We start from the raw sequence: 15826 nt of genomic DNA on the forward strand, positions 1-15826 counted from the left end.
TTGCTATTACCAGTTATAAAGACAAAAAAATCAAAATAGGCCACATCTGAGCCTGCACCCATATCACGTGACTCGGTAAGCTTTCCACTACTGGGTAGCCCCGCGCCCCAGCACATATTTACATAAGACCTTTGGCGCCAATGTAAAGTGGTCGCTCCGCTCCTCTGTTGACAGTTGACAGGAGCTCCTGAAAGTTCTGAACCAGCTCTACGCGATTACCAAGCTTCCAAAGCATAATCGAAAGTATGGCCGCGATGCCAGCTCTCGAGCTCACTGACCCCAGCGTCATCCCAGAAATAGCCAAGGGTGTTCGCTCCACGTTCCTCACACACAAGACGAGATCCATCGAATTCAGGCTGGTCCAGCTGCGGAAACTGTATTGGGGGTGAGGGTCCTTTTCGACATAGGAAATTTCCATGGCTGACCGTTGTCAGCATGAAAGATAATGCCAACGCCATTGAAGCGGCCTGCAAGCTCGATCTAGGCAAAGGAATTTTCGAGTCCAACCTTTCGGAGCTCAACTTTTGTACGAACACACTTATATATGATATCAACAATCTGGAAAAATGGGCCAGGGATGAGAGTTCACCGGATGTGCCAATTGATATGATGGTACTGCGGCCGAAGATTAGGAAGGATCCTCTGGGGACGGTGCTGATCCTTGGGTCTGTCGCTCTGACCACCATGTCTCGGCCGAGCAAGTATAGCATAGCTGACAGCTGCATAGACCCTACAACTTCCCAGTCAATCTCTTGATCTGCCCGTTGGCCGGTGCAATTGCAGCAGGAAACACTGCTGTCGTCAAGCCCAGCGAGAACGCACCTAACGTCGCCGCTGTCATGCAGAAGGTGATCGAAGGCTATTTGGACCAATCCTGCTACCGAGTCGTTCAAGGGGCTATCCCGCAGAGCACGGCATTACTGGAGCAAAAGTGGGACAAGATTTTCTACACAGGCGGAGCCTCGGTAGGCACCATCATTGCCAAGAAGGCCGCGGAGACCCTCACACCCGTCATCCTCGAGCTTGGTGCCCGTAACCCAGCTATTGTGACGAAGAATGCCGATATACGATTAGCGGCGAGAAGGCTTCTCTGGGGTAAAGTGCATAACGCAGGGCAGGTCTGTATATCGCAGAATTACACATTGGTTGATAAAGAAGTGTTTGACCGCTTCGTCCTGGAGATGAAGAAAGCAATGAAAGAGTACTACCCGAATGGCACGCGCAACACGGAAGACTTCGGCCGCATAGTCAACAACAGGCAATGGCAGCGTATAAAGAAAATGCTTGACGATAGTCAAGGTCAGATACTGATGGGCGGTGACATGGACGAGAGCGATCGATACATCGAACCGACTATCATCCGAGTCTCGTCCCTGACGGACAGCTTGATTACCGAAGAGTCTTTTGGCCCTCTCATGCCTTTATTGCCCGTCTCCAACCTCGACGAGGCGATCCGCATCGCAAACGAAGTCCACGCAACGCCTCTTGCAATTTATCCCTTTGGTAACAAGACGGAAACGGATCGCTGTCTAGCAGAAATCCGATCTGGTGGTGCGTCTGTGAATGACGGCTTTATGCATGGTTCTCTTCCCACCCTTGCTTTTGGTGGTATTGGAGACTCGGGCCACGGCGCGTACAGGGGCAAAGCGAGTTTTGATTGTTTCAGCCATGCCAGGACCATCACCAGTACACCAGGGTGGGTCGAATTCTTGATGGCGGTGAGGTATCCGCCTTATGAGGGAAAGATGAAGATGGTACGGCGGATGGAGCTTAAGCCGGACTTCGATCGGGAGGGACGGGTGAAGTTCAGTCTGGTGAGGTACATAGTGGGCCTGGGCGCGACGAGTAAAACTGGAGGATTGGTTCGCTACTTAGTAGTAATACTAGGTAAGTGAGGAGGACTGGCTTATGTCTGAGGTAGTGCTGACATGCCATAGCGGCGTTGGGTCTGAAGCAGTTCTTTACGTTGTGATCCGTCAAGTTGGACGTGGGTCGCGGGAGCTATAAAAGTGTACGAGTATGTGGGTGTTGTTACTAAGTCAATTTCCGAAGCGGTATATCGAGATGGAGACAAAGGAACGACAGTGAATGAGCACGCTCAGAAATGTTTCAACTCCAGTACATATTCCACAATTCTAGGATTCATCTGATATGGGCATGCAAAACGGGGCTTATTACTAATTCATACCCCAAAACTATGATTCCTTACCGAATCATACCCCTGATCACTGATTCATACAAATTTTGGGGTATGACTTGGTAATTTATTACAGTTGCCCTGGTGGCTTACTTGAGTGGCCTCTTGAGTGGCCTACTGATAGATATAGCTAGGTGTCTATGCCTATGCTGGCCATTAGGAGTGTAGTTAGAAGTGTAGGTATTCGAGAGCTATAGGCTGAGTGCAGATAGGCTGGAAGACTACCTAAGTTTTCATTTGTGGGGAAGTAAGGTAGTTAAGTAGTGTTCGAAAAGATATAAACGGCTACTAGACCCCATGGCGTAGCGTTTAAGGATGCCCTAAGATTTTTGAAAATGCGGCTTCAACGCGAGCTTTCCGGTGTAAGAGAGCCTGCCGTAGGTGGCGATGGGTTTCTCTCAGTGTCTGGTAGATGATGGTGATATGATAGAGTGTTGAGGAGTTTGAGTTATGTTCACTCGGCTTTCGTCGAATATATCTACAGAGGTCTACACGGAAAAGTCCTGGACGCCAAGACTTTTGCGCCAAGGTCTCGGATAGCCGCCCCGGCCTGAAGGTGTGCCGGGACAAATGCGCTTAAATAGGCTTCGGAATTTTGCGCCTGACCTGAGCCCTGTCACCCCTAAGGTATGAGACCCGGTAGAGATCCCTACCGTTCAATCTCTGCATTCTCTCAGGGAATAGTTGGAGAGCCGAGGCCGTCCTGTATTACAGGGCTGCCTTCCGAATGTAGGGTTAGGGTCTGTGACCAGTGCTGTCTGGTTCGAATTCTTTCGGGATGCGGTCGGCGAAATTCCCTCCTTTCTACTTTATGGTCGGATGGCCCAGGTCACGGATCCTCTCCTTTGCGATTTTCACCCTGGATGGCAAGTTACTGAATGATACCCCTAGGGGTATGATTCGGTTAGGAATCATAAGGTATTTTTGGGGTATAAATAAGTAATTACTTAGTTTCATGAGGAAACGCACAATACTAGGAAATGCGGAATCTTTAAATCCGATAAATCCGATATAGCTGGCTACCACTATTATGGCTACCACTACTACTTATTTAAATGACTACTGCACCTCCTACGTCAGGCCCACTAAGATTACTATCGTTCGCTTCACTGAAGGCTCCGTCGTAGTCTTTACTGTAGTACCTTCGTAGTAATATACCTAGTAAGATGAAAGAGGTACGATTTTTACGCGTTGGTAGACCGATAAGGCCTAAAAATTAATGATTTGGGTTCCTCGATATAGAAGCCTTGATAGCAAGAAAGAACCAGAGTTATTCATCCTTATTATGCGGAGTTACCATAGAATTTTGGTGAGAAGTAAACATTTGAGTGTTGGATCGGACTTATCGGATTTAAGATTCCGCATTTCCTAATATTGTGCGTTTCCTCATGAAACTAATTAGCCCATGCAAAATGTATACAATCTTTTTTCGGCTGTCAACTACCGACCATCTCATTTTCCTCGCAATACCTCCATGCCCTTTCTCTTGCGCAACGTCCGCCACAGATCGGCCCTTTCTATCTTTAAATCTTGGATCTGCCCCCTTTTCGAGCAAGAGGTCTACAATCTCCGAGTACCCTTTCGCTGCAGCACTATCCCATCGTCTGGCAGGGGGTAAAATTCAGGGGTTCCGACCGAACATCAAAAAGTCCCGTCTTGCAACTCACCATAACTCAATAACGAGGACCCCCATAGAAAAGTTTATAGTTTCGCATTTATTTTTCTTAAGCAGATCTTGAACTTCGCAACTGAAAGTTTTACTGTAAAGGTTGTCATTAGAAAGTTATTGGGCTGCGAAAGTATGGTATTTTAATGTTCTGCCAAGACATTTTACCTCCAAGGCGCCAGACGATGGGATACAACGCCGTCCAGCTTCCTCTGATCATAGGCCCCATACTCCTCCGTGATGGAGGGGTGGGCGTTTTTGGCCGCGAGAGCGGCCATTTGGGAGAGAGTGGGTGGTTCTGTTGAGGCGTCTGGGTGCACGAGATCATGGTAGAGGGATTGGGAGTTAGCCAGAGTAGGGTGCTTGACCGTGATGAGATCCCCGCCTTCTCTGAACGCACCGGGTGACGGTGCTAATATTCCAGTGTGACGAGAAGCAAGGGTTGCATTCCTGTAGGCAAAGAGGGATTCGTCTTCCGACATGCCGAGAAACTCATCAATTGCCGCACCCTGGGTGGTGTAAGTCCATGTGGGATTCCTCGCTGCCGTTACTCTCGTACTCCCCCAGGCAAAGAGAGATTTGTCTTCCGACGCTCTGAGAATCTCATGCTGAAGTCTTAAGAATGCGCGATCCCCTTCCCCGTAAAGCAGTGGCATGTTCACATCAAAGATGCCCATCAGGCAGTACGCAATATCTTCCACTCTTGCTGTATCCCTCTGGAAAGCCCATGACGTTTTAGCTGCTACGCCTGCACTTTTAGGCTGCGCCAGAGGGTTTAGCGGTATACTTGTGGCCTGCGGGCTGCGCTATTTCACCTTGAAGGCTCCATTCCGTGCCTACCTCCCTCCACTCACAGTCACAGAACACGACAGCCGGTGGAGCCAAAAGCTCTTGGAGGGTCCATCCTCTACTAAACCACCTACTCCGATCGAAATCTTCCAGTCTGGAAGTATCGTCCAGGTAATGCCGAAATAGATCGACTAAGTAGATGTAGCAGACATCCGCTCGCTCGTACCATTGGTACATCGAATTGATGGCTTCCGAGAGCTCGGCGCTGCTCGTTTTGTCAATACAACAAGTGTCAATCCAGACACGTTCCCAGCCATCAGAAGCTGTCAGACCGCAGCAGCCAAGGATTTTATGATATCCGATCTTTGTGCTACAATCCGATCGTTCAATGTCTTGGAAAGACACTTCATCCTCTCCCCACGTGTGCGAAAGTATTGCATATGGGGGGGATCGAACTACCGTGGAACTCGTGGAGCGTCCTGGTGGACGCTTTCAGAAGACGCATTTTCAATAACGTAGTGAAGTGGAGGCCTGCTCAAGGGTGCCTTCACACTGATGTAGTTTTCTGCGCCTAGGTTGCACAAGAAAGATCCTATCAAAATTTCAGCGCTTTTAACACTGCCACGAGAGATGGATAAGGTAAACGGCACACCCTTAGCAGGAGAAGGAGCGCCAAGCAGCCGCCCGCAAACATCTGTTGATCGGAAGTTCGTCCTTTCTGATTACAAACGCTATCAAGGCGTTAGGGTGCACTGGATGCGTTTGGCGAGGATTCTTCGCTGTCCTGTCTATTGTCATATGATCTGATTTCCGTGTCTCTCCGACTGGCATGGTATCGTGGGATCTGGTCTCTGTCGAGCAATATCGTTTGAACAATCGCCCACCATGCAATTTCTTAGAGTACGAGGAATGTATACTCTATGTTTATCTTCCTATGTCTCTAATAAAGCGTCTTTAACACCTCGTCTCTACCCCTTTCTTGCTGACCGTCAAGTATTTGACGCCCTTGTAGGGTTTCACGCCTTCACCCAATCCCCTACTCTTCCTCGTATCGAGCACGAGTCCATCCACTCTGATACCGCTCGCTAGCCACCCCTTTACACTAAAGCTGACAGAAGCCGACGATGGCATAAATGAAGCATTCTGCTGTATCTTTCTCTGATCACGGGACTGGTTCTGCTCTTTCGCGGAACTCTTCCTGGGAGCATCTAGTGCGGAGCTTTGGTATGTCTCTTCTTTATCGTCATAATCACCATTTGCAGCGTCGAAGGTGAAGCCGTTGGCTCCGTCCTCGTCGTCTCCCGTCAATGGCCCTACGATCGTACAACGCAAAGTTGCATTGCCAGCCGCTGCCGCATCTTTGGTCAGCAATCGCCATTCAACAACGTTGTCCGCTGGGGTAAAGTAGGCTTCGCCGCGGCTGGCGCGTAGGTCTGTGATATTCCGTACCGCTTTCGGGACTGGAACGGTGACAACAACGTCTTGTAATGTAGGTCCGGAAGCGCTGCTACCAAATATTGGCGTCGATCTGCCAGATCCTCTTGTGCCGAGATTAGGACGGGAGGCAGATGCTGATGTAGATGCGCCAGGCAAGATCGAAGACAAGATCAGGCGGACTTCGAAGTCCGCGCCAATGAGACCGAGTGACTTAGTGACTTCGATCGAGACCGGCAGCTGTAGGTTCGTGTTCGACCAAGATTTGAGGTCTAGATTGGAAGGCATAAGGTTCACCTCGTAACCAGCTAGCATGAATTTGCCATCTGGTGGGACAAAGCTCAATTCGCCAGGTCTTTCTTTCCACCTAGCTAACCTCACGCATGGGTGAAAAACCGGCAGCTCGATGGCTTTTTCCATACCTAGCTTCCCGCCGGATGCTGAGAGGGTGAGAAGCAGGTCCGGGACACCCGAGATCTTGGACGTGAATGCGATGGATCCATTTGCGAAGGCTGCTAGAGGCCTACCAGATGGCGCAAGAGTGACCGATAGACTTTCGACAATGTCAACGTACAGCTCATTACTCGTGTGACGAACGTTAGCGCGTCGCCACGGAATAGCAGGGCCATTGGATGTAGGGTTCAGGCTCATTTGTTGCTTCAAGCCACCAGAGGGCAATAATGCGGGCGATGACCTGAATTCACATAAGCTTGGAGACCTTCTTTTTATACGGCCTGTATCCAGCATACCCAGGTAGAGCTACCCCACCTAACAACTTCCCAAGAAAGCCGGATACATCGACGTCGTCTCTCAGCGCATTCGGCTCTGTATTGCAGACGCTGCCAGCATCACACATCTCACCCAAGAGCTGAGCCACGACATCATAGTTCCCTTCTATTTTAGTCGCCAACAGCGGGTCGCCAATGAACTCTTCCAAGACATCGATGACTCGATGAAGGAACTCGAGCACGAACAATGGCTCCGTCTCTGTCGACACAGGTGATAGGAATAAGAGGTTGTTATGGATGACGGAGAAGAGGACGGTGGGAGGATTTACATTTGGGAGGTAGATTAGGGAGGGTCGGGGTGTGGGATGGGCGAGGTAGAGGGGGAGGACGAGTCGGGCAGAAGCTGGCCTGGAGCGGTAGACATGTTCTAGGATCGATTCACTGCACACAGATCAGTATCGAGATGCAGGAATGAAGATGAAACCAAGGAGACGTACTTGTGTTGATCAAAGATGTAGAGCGCCTCAATGGCATTGCTTAGCATCTTGTTAACATGTTTGTGAGCAAAGAATCTCAAACATAGGAAAGTCGAAGTCGATGCTAAGCACAGCCACACGTGGGGGCGGGTCGATCCGCTAGGTCTCCCGCCGTCAACTTCCAGCTCTCCGGTCTTCGCTCCCTATTTACCTAGGCTTTTAGCTGCTTCTTGATATCAACCCCCAAAGCCAAAACAATGCGACAGCGAAGAAACTGGACGAGGGTGTGACACCAAAACTGATCTATTGCCATCCCCATCTCCCAGATATGTCGAATCCATCTTCCAACCAACCTAATCCCGGACTGTACGCTCTCCAAAAGCCCGAGAAGCTGTCGAAGATCCTCAAGGAGGACAAAGATGATTGCCTGTCCTGTAGGCTGGTCGGTCAGCTTATCTTCCTTTCTTTTAAGCAACGTATATTTGACTAATCCATTAAACAGGCGCGTCGGCATTCATCGGGCTTGGGGCATATGTCTATTACTCTGGGAAACAAGGGCTAAAAGAGCGGGGACACTTAATCGCGAGGCAAAGTGGAATGGGTGGAGTGAGGTGGAGGCTTCGGGGAATTGCGCTTCTGTCTTCGTGCTTCGTTGGTATGGGCTTGTATCGGTTGGTGAACTAAGGCAGAAAGGAAATCACAGGATAGGATCGTGAGAAGGAGGCACGAGGTATGGACTACGGGTCAGCAAGACTCCAGCTTCGGTCTGGTGGAGATCCTAACATGGGGCCTCGGTCATCCAGAGTTGGCGTAAGCTCGTCGGGGATGACCTGGTCGAAAAGTGGGGCCGAATCAAACGCTCCACTCAGAAGACGGAAGTGGATATGAAGGCTCTTGCATTCATAGTGAAGAAGCTTTATGCAATTGAAGCAATGTGTAATTGTCGATCAAAATATCGACAGCCCTCATCCCATACTATCAAGGCAACTCGGTCGCTATCTCCAACTGCGATACCTTCATGCAAAGTTATCCCAACGGTCCCGTATGTACAACGACCGGCATGGTCTTAGCAATACCATTATTTCCCTCTTAACAGCTTCTATTACTCAGGTAAAGCGGCCTCGCTTCCCGCCTCCATCACGTCCATCTTTACCGTCCCCAAGACTGCCCAGATCGAAGTAATCCCCAAACGTAATCCTCCTCTTTGACCCCGCCACTGAACCTAGTGACTTTGCGCCAGCAGTAGATCTAGCACCATGCCGGTTTTGATGATTGCCACCTCGGTGTGGTGTTCGGGATCCTCGAGACACCACGTCAACTCTCACTGCAGGACTCGGTAAAGGGTCTGGCTGAGGGATGGTGTTGCTGGTCGTGTCGGCGGCCTGCATGTCGACGTCGTAAGGGTATGGATGAGCGGATCTAAAAGAGAAGACCTCGGGGGCGTGAAATAAATTGTTCTGTGGCTGAGAAGTTGCTGGAGGAGCCATGGGAACAGAAGCTGCTCGCACAGGCGATGTTGATCGTGAGGGCTGTCTTGCCTGCTCACCCTCTGGTACAGTCGAGCGTTGGGCGGTTGGTGAGCTACTCCTAGCTCTTTTTGTTGTCTCGCCTCGATCATCATCACTATCACTGCCCATATGTGCCGGTGGACTACCATCCAAGCGCTCCGTAGCCCACTGCCGAACCTTCCACCCTTCTCCATCACCTAAGCCGAGATGCTGTTGATCGAGGAAGGTCAGGAGGTCATCGAGTGCATCTTGGTATCCAGCATCTCGGGATCGAGTCTGATCGGCGGCGGCTGTTTTGTAGAGATTTGTGACGGAGAGAGCGGCACTCTTGAAGGATTGGATAAGCTGTTCAGGTGGTTGGTTGGCCCTTTTTCTTCGCGGGGAACGAGGCAGAGAAGTGTTCAGGGTCCTCATGGAGTCCATAGCAGTTTCTGTGGTCTCTAGCCTTTTGTAATCTCGAGGCAAGGAACTTGGATAGACGGGTGGTGGTCGGGAATAGTGGGGGTTGACAAGAATCGTTGTAGGTTTTGGCTGGAATATTGCGTTGAGACACTCTGTTGTGGTGAAGCTTGCGGTCAATGTCACAGAATAGTGAATGCGTGTCTGAGTAAGAAATCCTCCTTCACTCGAAATATGGTGGGATGCAGGAATCTGGTGAGCCGCTCTCGGCTGACAACAAAAGGCTTGGCGACTACTGAAGCACCTAGCGCCGGAGGTACGGCCAATCGGGAGCCGCATGGGAAGGTTTAGCGAGATTTTAGAGTGAACGCGAGAGCTCATACTTGAACGCAATCTTCTCATTGCTCTCTCCATGCCATTTCTCTACCTTCACAACTCCACATACTTCATCCACAATCCACTCTACACGTCTATAAAAGCTTCAGCCACCCCAGCGACCCCCACAAACCTCTTTGAACCATCAATATCAACTTGCGCTTTCCCTAGCTCGCGGGTGAACACCCCCAGCGTCTGGGAGGATGGCACCCTCTAATAGAATCTCCCACGCCAACTCCAGTGCGACCACGCCCTCGGACACGTCTATGACCGAGAACAACGGTCGTTTCAATGGCCGCAAGTCAGCTGCACATGACGAAGACAGCGTAATGGTATGTTACTTCCCCCCTCCGCCGGGCTAATAGAAGACTTGGCACTACCCTCGCGGAGGAAGGCCTGCGGGATCGTGGCTTCAGGAACACCCACTAATCATAGTCACATTAGGATAACCAGGAGACTCCAGACTACTCGGTCAGCATTATGTTCCCTATTATTGCTATTGATTTTACTTATCACTTATGCCCTGAATAGGACTCAGACACCAATCCCAATACGACGGCAAGCAGTGTCATGGGTGATGTGTTCCAACCCGATGGTCGTAAGCGGAGAATTGAAGCGACACAGTTACGAAAGACTGTTTTCGGTAAAAAGCACAGTCGGCTAGATGACACTAAGGTATGGTTCACGCTGTGGGACATTGTGGATCCACATGTTTTACTAACGGCTCTGATACAACAGGAAGACGATACTATTAGACGCTTTCGCTACCTCTTAGGATTGACAGACTTATTTCGGCATTTTATCGACGCTAACCCGAATCCACAGATCAAAGAGATCATGGCTACAATTGATCATCAGAACGAGGAGGAGGAACGGAAGGCCAAGAAAGGTCATGGGAGAGCAGGCGGAGCGGCCGGTGAGCGACGGCGCAGGACAGAGCAAGAAGAAGATGCCGAGCTGCTGAAGGACGAAAAGAGAGGCGGACAGGCAGAGACAATGTTCTACGAATCACCCGGTTTCATTCAAGGCGGGGTAATGCGCGACTATCAGGTTTCTGGGCTCAACTGGCTCATCTCACTCCACGAGAATGGCATTTCGGGAATCCTCGCGGATGAGATGGGCTTGGGAAAGACGTTGCAGACTATTGCCTTCCTAGGTTATCTTCGGCACGTTTGTGGTATCAAAGGCCCTCATCTCATCACTGTGCCGAAGTCAACACTCGACAATTGGAATCGTGAATTCAAAATGTGGACACCTGAAGTCAACGTCTTAATTTTGCAAGGAGCAAAGGACGAACGACATCAGTTGATCAATGACCGCCTGGTCGACGAGAAATTTGATGTCTGCATCACAAGCTACGAAATGATTCTTCGGGAGAAGGCCCATCTGAAGAAATTTGCCTGGGAGTACATCATTATTGATGAGGCACATCGCATTAAGAATGAGGAATCTTCTCTGGCGCAGATCATCCGCCTCTTCAACTCACGAAACCGCCTACTCATCACGGGCACGCCCTTGCAAAACAACTTGCACGAACTTTGGGCTTTGTTGAATTTCTTGCTCCCGGATGTGTTCGGCGACTCAGAAGCATTTGATCAATGGTTCTCAGGGCAGAACGCGGATCAAGATACCGTCGTTCAGCAATTGCACCGAGTCCTTCGGCCTTTCCTGCTGAGAAGAGTCAAGAGCGACGTTGAGAAGAGTCTGCTGCCAAAGAAGGAAGTCAATCTTTATATTGGCATGTCCGAGATGCAAGTCAAATGGTACAAGAAGATTCTCGAAAAAGACATAGACGCCGTGAACGGCGCTGCAGGCAAGCGTGAGTCTAAGACGCGGTTGCTCAACATTGTCATGCAACTACGAAAGTGCTGCAATCACCCATACCTCTTCGAGGGCGCCGAGCCTGGACCACCATACACCACTGACGAGCATCTTGTCTACAATGCTGGTAAGATGGTCATGCTTGACAAGATTCTTGTCAGGATGAAGAAGCAGGGCAGCAGAGTCCTTATTTTTTCCCAAATGAGCAGAGTCCTGGACATTCTGGAGGACTACTGCGTCTTCCGTGAGCACAAATATTGCAGAATCGACGGATCAACGGCTCACGAGGATCGCATTGCTGGCATTGATGAGTACAACAAGCCAGGATCAGAGAAATTTGTCTTTTTGTTGACCACCCGCGCCGGCGGTCTTGGCATTAATCTTACCAGTGCTGACATTGTAATCCTCTTCGACAGTGACTGGAACCCCCAAGCAGATCTGCAGGCAATGGATCGAGCGCATCGGATAGGGCAGAAGAAACAGGTTGTTGTATTCCGATTCGTCACGGAACACGCTATAGAGGAGAAGGTGCTCGAGAGAGCGGCGCAGAAATTACGTCTTGACCAACTGGTTATTCAGCAGGGGCGTGCACAACAGGCGGCAAAAGCAGCTGCGTCCAAGGACGAGCTGGTCAATATGATTCAGCACGGCGCAACTGAAGTGTTCGAGAGCAAAGGTGCAACTGGCGTGCTCGGCAACAAATCCGATCTAACTGATGACGATATCGACCAAATTCTGCAGCATGGTGAAGAGCGCACGAAAGCTCTAAACGCGAGATACGAGAAGCTTGGCATCGATGACTTGCAGAATTTTGCATCAGAAAACGCCTACGAGTGGAATGGCGAGAATTTCAATAAGAATTCCAGAAAGGATGTGGGAATTGCATGGATCAATCCATCAAAGCGTGAACGCAAGGAGCAATCATACTCGATGGACAAGTATTACCGGAATGCACTGTCAACAGGTGGAAGGACGGCCGATACAAAACCAAAAGCGCCGCGTGCACCGAAACAAGTCCAAGTTCATGACTATCAGTTCTTTCCTCCACAGCTTGTTGATCTCCAGGAACGTGAGACCGCTTGGTTTCGTAAAGAAATTGGTTACAAGGTTCCTCTGCCTGAACGAGAGGATTTGACCGAGAGCGAAGCAGAAGCTGAGCGCGACTTGGAGCAGCAGGAAATTGACAACGCCACACCCTTGACCGAAGAAGAACAAGAAGAGAAGGAGCGGATGTCTTCTCTAGGGTTTGCGGATTGGAATCGAAGAGATTTCCAGCAATTCGTAAATGGCTCTGCTAAGTATGGTCGAAACAACTACGAAGGTATTGCGGAAGAAGTCGATGGCAAGGACGCAAAGGAGATCAAAGACTATGCCAAAGCCTTTTGGCAAAAGTACATGGAGATCCAGGATTACACTAAATACATCACTAACATCGAAACGGGCGAGGAGAAGACCCGGAAGCTGAACCACCAGCGGAAGATGCTCAAGCGAAAGATGGATATGTACCGCGTCCCACTGCAACAACTGAAGCTGAATTACTCAGTCTCGACAACCAACAAGAAAGTATATACAGAGGAAGAAGATCGCTTCTTGCTTGTCATGTTAGACCGGTATGGCGTTGATGGAGAGGGCATCTACGACAAGATCCGAGACGAAATCCGCGAGAGCCCTTTGTTCCGATTCGACTGGTTTTTCCTGAGCCGTACACCTATCGAGATTGGGCGTAGGTGTACTACTCTCCTGACAACAGTCTCGAGGGAATTTGAAGGGGCGGACGGGAAGATGGCCAATGGTCATAAGGGCAGATCTAGAGACGAGAACGACGAGGAGGAAGAAGATGTGGCGCCTGCCAAGAAGCGGGCTAAGAACGGAGTCAAGGTATGTGACTCATGTGCGGGAATGTCTGCGGATCATGCTGACGTCTTGTTATTACAGAACAAGCAGCTTGAAGTGGTCAAGAACGGCAGTAGAGCGAGCTCCGGGCAGACCTCGAGAGCAGTGAGCGTATCGTCCAACGGTACTAGTTCGAAGGCCAAGGGGAAGGGAAGGAAGAGATGATTCTTCACGCTTTTCGACATCCTTGTGTAGGCGCACGAATCTTATCATGAGTGCAGGGCGTTGGTTGGAGGAGGGTTCTTCGAAATGACTAGATTATGCAAGGCTTTGTTTGCATTGGCATTATGACTGGCTTGCGAATGTACGCTATTAGTGTTAGATGTAGCAGGCTTGAGCCTTGAGATATGACTCGCTCAACTATCGAAACATTTCTATCAGTCGCTCGTCCTAGGTTGCATCTCTTGCAGAACTCAGTAGTAACCTCATGGGCGAAAATACGGTATGGAGGGAAGCACGGCTACCTTGAAAACTCTCCATGAAAAGATCTAAGGGCACCCCGGAAACGCCAGGCCTCTTGACCGTTATGTTCGAAGACGCCATACTTGCCCACATTAGGCACCCTCGATGAACGTAGGCCCAAAAGTAGAGTCAACATGGGCTTCAATTCCGGCGTCAGAGCCCAAAATCACGTATAAAAGAGGGGTTTACAAAGCAGTGGCGACTCCTCTTCCGGAGAGCGTCGTGGAAGATATATTGAAAGTCATGCTCTAGTGATAGAAAGAGCACCTCGAGCCTTTAGCGATGTCAGGGCCCAGAAGCTAACCGGAAGCCGGCCCGAAGCTGCTGGCTTAGAGAGGCTTCCGGGGCCCCTTTGCGAGGGCGCCTTCCACGTTCCAGTAGCATAGGCCCTTAAATTTCTTTTGCTCAGCCCTGCACGTCTGTTAAAGATACTACTCATCGAAACCAATCCTCAATAGAATCCCATGACCTTTATATTTCCCAGCAGACCTTTTCACTTCTGTCAGAAATCGAGTATCAGCTCACTGCATCTCCTCACTCGAGCAATGAGCCAGACGCCGAGGCCGCCAAAGCGATTTGCTCCCCTCGACCCAAAAGAGGGCAATGTCTCTAGCGCTCCACCGCTGAAAGGCATCGTGTTCGATGTTGATGGGACACTGTGGTATGTATGTCTTATAGAGTATAATGGATTTGATGGATGTAAGGTGGCGAGTCTCAACGTCCCTACTTTTAACTTTGCTCCTGTCTTTGCGTTCTTTGGGTCTCAAACACAGCAAGCGTCTCTGAATAGAACTACGGTTCCATCTTTCTAACAGACTTGATCTTGTTGTTAGAATACGATGTCATGCTCTTCTGTCTTTACTTCGCGAGACCCTTTGAACAAAGTAATCGAACGCCATGCCCCAGGAATCCATCGAGCTGTGACCACTCTAGTTCTAGTCTTAATACGCAAGATGTGTCCTGACCTGTACAACCCTTCCAGCAAACCCCAGTCCTACATGTTCAAACAAATGCGGTATTTCGCCCTGTTCCCGTCCATGGCGTGCTGAAGCCAATCCCCCATCTCCAGAGCCGCCCTCTCCATCGACAAATCCACCGACATCCTCGACCACATTTATTCCCTCCCACATCCCGCTCAAGAGCAAGCTCAAGCCGCCATCCGCGCCATCGAAACATCAGCAATGATAGAACAAGAACCCCAGCCCGGCTTGAACGAGCTGATTGCATACCTCGAGAGCAGAAGTGTGCGGATGGGTTTGTGTACGAGGAATTTCGAGTAAACGGCTCAGCCCCTTGTCTACTACTTACATTGCTTGCTAAGAACTGAATCCAGTGGCCCAGTGACGCACTTGCTACAAACCTTCCTTCCAGGCAAGACGTTCGCACCTATCGTCACTCGGGAATTTAGACCACCCAAGCCGGATCCGGCGGGTATTCTGCATATTGCCAAAGCATGGGAACTGGATGATGGAGGGGAGGGTTTGATCATGGTATGTCTGACGCTACCTAGGCGAAGCGCATAAGGCTCAACGAAAGCGGCAGGTGGGCGATTCAATCGATGATATGACGGCTGGCCACAAAGCTGGTACGGCCACGGTGTTGTTGGCGAATGAGAGTAATGGAGACTTGAAGGACCATGAGCATACCGGGAGGTGGATTGATACATTGGATGAGCTGATTGGGGTTCTGGAGGCCGGATTTGAAGAGAGGGGGGTGGCAGAGTGAAAGGAAGCGGCAAACTGGGCGATGAACCTGTCTGAGAGTTTCTACTCGGTTGGAGTGTCTTTTCATGGCGCAAGAATTCGATGCAATGCAATCACTATTTCGCGGAGAATCATAGTAGGTCACCCTTAGATTGTGCTCTTTGAAAACCGGGCTCGCCTACAAGCCCTTGAAAGACACATAAAGCTGGTATATCTGAGCAAACCTACACCTTCACCAGATCCCATTGAGAAATTTGACTCCTGAATTCAAAGCCATTCAATGCTTCTCTGTGAATACTCTTCCTCCTAGCTTAAGGGTCGAGGCTCACCAGAGCACACTTTTCTGGTGACAGAATATCTTTGCGTACGCTGGGC

General features: G+C 50.0%; 6 protein-coding genes across 6 annotated transcripts; 3 read left to right on the forward strand and 3 right to left on the reverse strand.

Annotated features, from left to right (window-relative positions):
* Positions 1-245: 245 nt before the first annotated feature.
* Positions 246-1972, forward strand: HO133_005819 (uncharacterized protein; the record flags this gene model as incomplete). Its single annotated transcript, XM_037296724.1, has 4 exons — positions 246-385; positions 435-665; positions 728-1887; positions 1938-1972. 4 exons carry the CDS (start codon positions 246-248, stop codon positions 1970-1972), a joined length of 1566 nt encoding a protein of 521 aa, XP_037147905.1.
* A 2055-nt stretch (positions 1973-4027) lies between these two features.
* Positions 4028-4889, reverse strand: HO133_005820 (uncharacterized protein; the record flags this gene model as incomplete). Its single annotated transcript, XM_037296725.1, has 2 exons — positions 4028-4664; positions 4783-4889. 2 exons carry the CDS (start codon positions 4887-4889, stop codon positions 4028-4030), a joined length of 744 nt encoding a protein of 247 aa, XP_037147906.1.
* A 717-nt stretch (positions 4890-5606) lies between these two features.
* HO133_005821 (uncharacterized protein) lies at positions 5607-7358 on the reverse strand (the record flags this gene model as incomplete). The annotated part of the gene is made up of 3 exons (XM_037296726.1): positions 5607-6780; positions 6836-7255; positions 7312-7358. 3 exons carry the CDS (start codon positions 7356-7358, stop codon positions 5607-5609), a joined length of 1641 nt encoding a protein of 546 aa, XP_037147907.1.
* A 1038-nt stretch (positions 7359-8396) lies between these two features.
* HO133_005822 (uncharacterized protein) lies at positions 8397-9221 on the reverse strand (the record flags this gene model as incomplete). Its single annotated transcript, XM_037296727.1, has 1 exon — positions 8397-9221. One exon carries the CDS (start codon positions 9219-9221, stop codon positions 8397-8399), a length of 825 nt encoding a protein of 274 aa, XP_037147908.1.
* Positions 9222-9775: 554 nt separating this feature from the next.
* HO133_005823 (uncharacterized protein) lies at positions 9776-13451 on the forward strand (the record flags this gene model as incomplete). The annotated part of the gene is made up of 5 exons (XM_037296728.1): positions 9776-9904; positions 10017-10043; positions 10104-10247; positions 10311-13271; positions 13329-13451. 5 exons carry the CDS (start codon positions 9776-9778, stop codon positions 13449-13451), a joined length of 3384 nt encoding a protein of 1127 aa, XP_037147909.1.
* Positions 13452-14293: 842 nt separating this feature from the next.
* Positions 14294-15473, forward strand: HO133_005824 (uncharacterized protein; the record flags this gene model as incomplete). Its single annotated transcript, XM_037296729.1, has 5 exons — positions 14294-14409; positions 14731-14763; positions 14818-15024; positions 15082-15238; positions 15291-15473. 5 exons carry the CDS (start codon positions 14294-14296, stop codon positions 15471-15473), a joined length of 696 nt encoding a protein of 231 aa, XP_037147910.1.
* Positions 15474-15826: the final 353 nt, after the last annotated feature.

The sequence above is a fragment of the Letharia lupina genome, assembly GCF_014066315.1.
Source record: "Letharia lupina isolate WasteWater1 chromosome Unknown contig_22, whole genome shotgun sequence".
Taxonomy (NCBI): domain Eukaryota; kingdom Fungi; phylum Ascomycota; class Lecanoromycetes; order Lecanorales; family Parmeliaceae; genus Letharia; species Letharia lupina.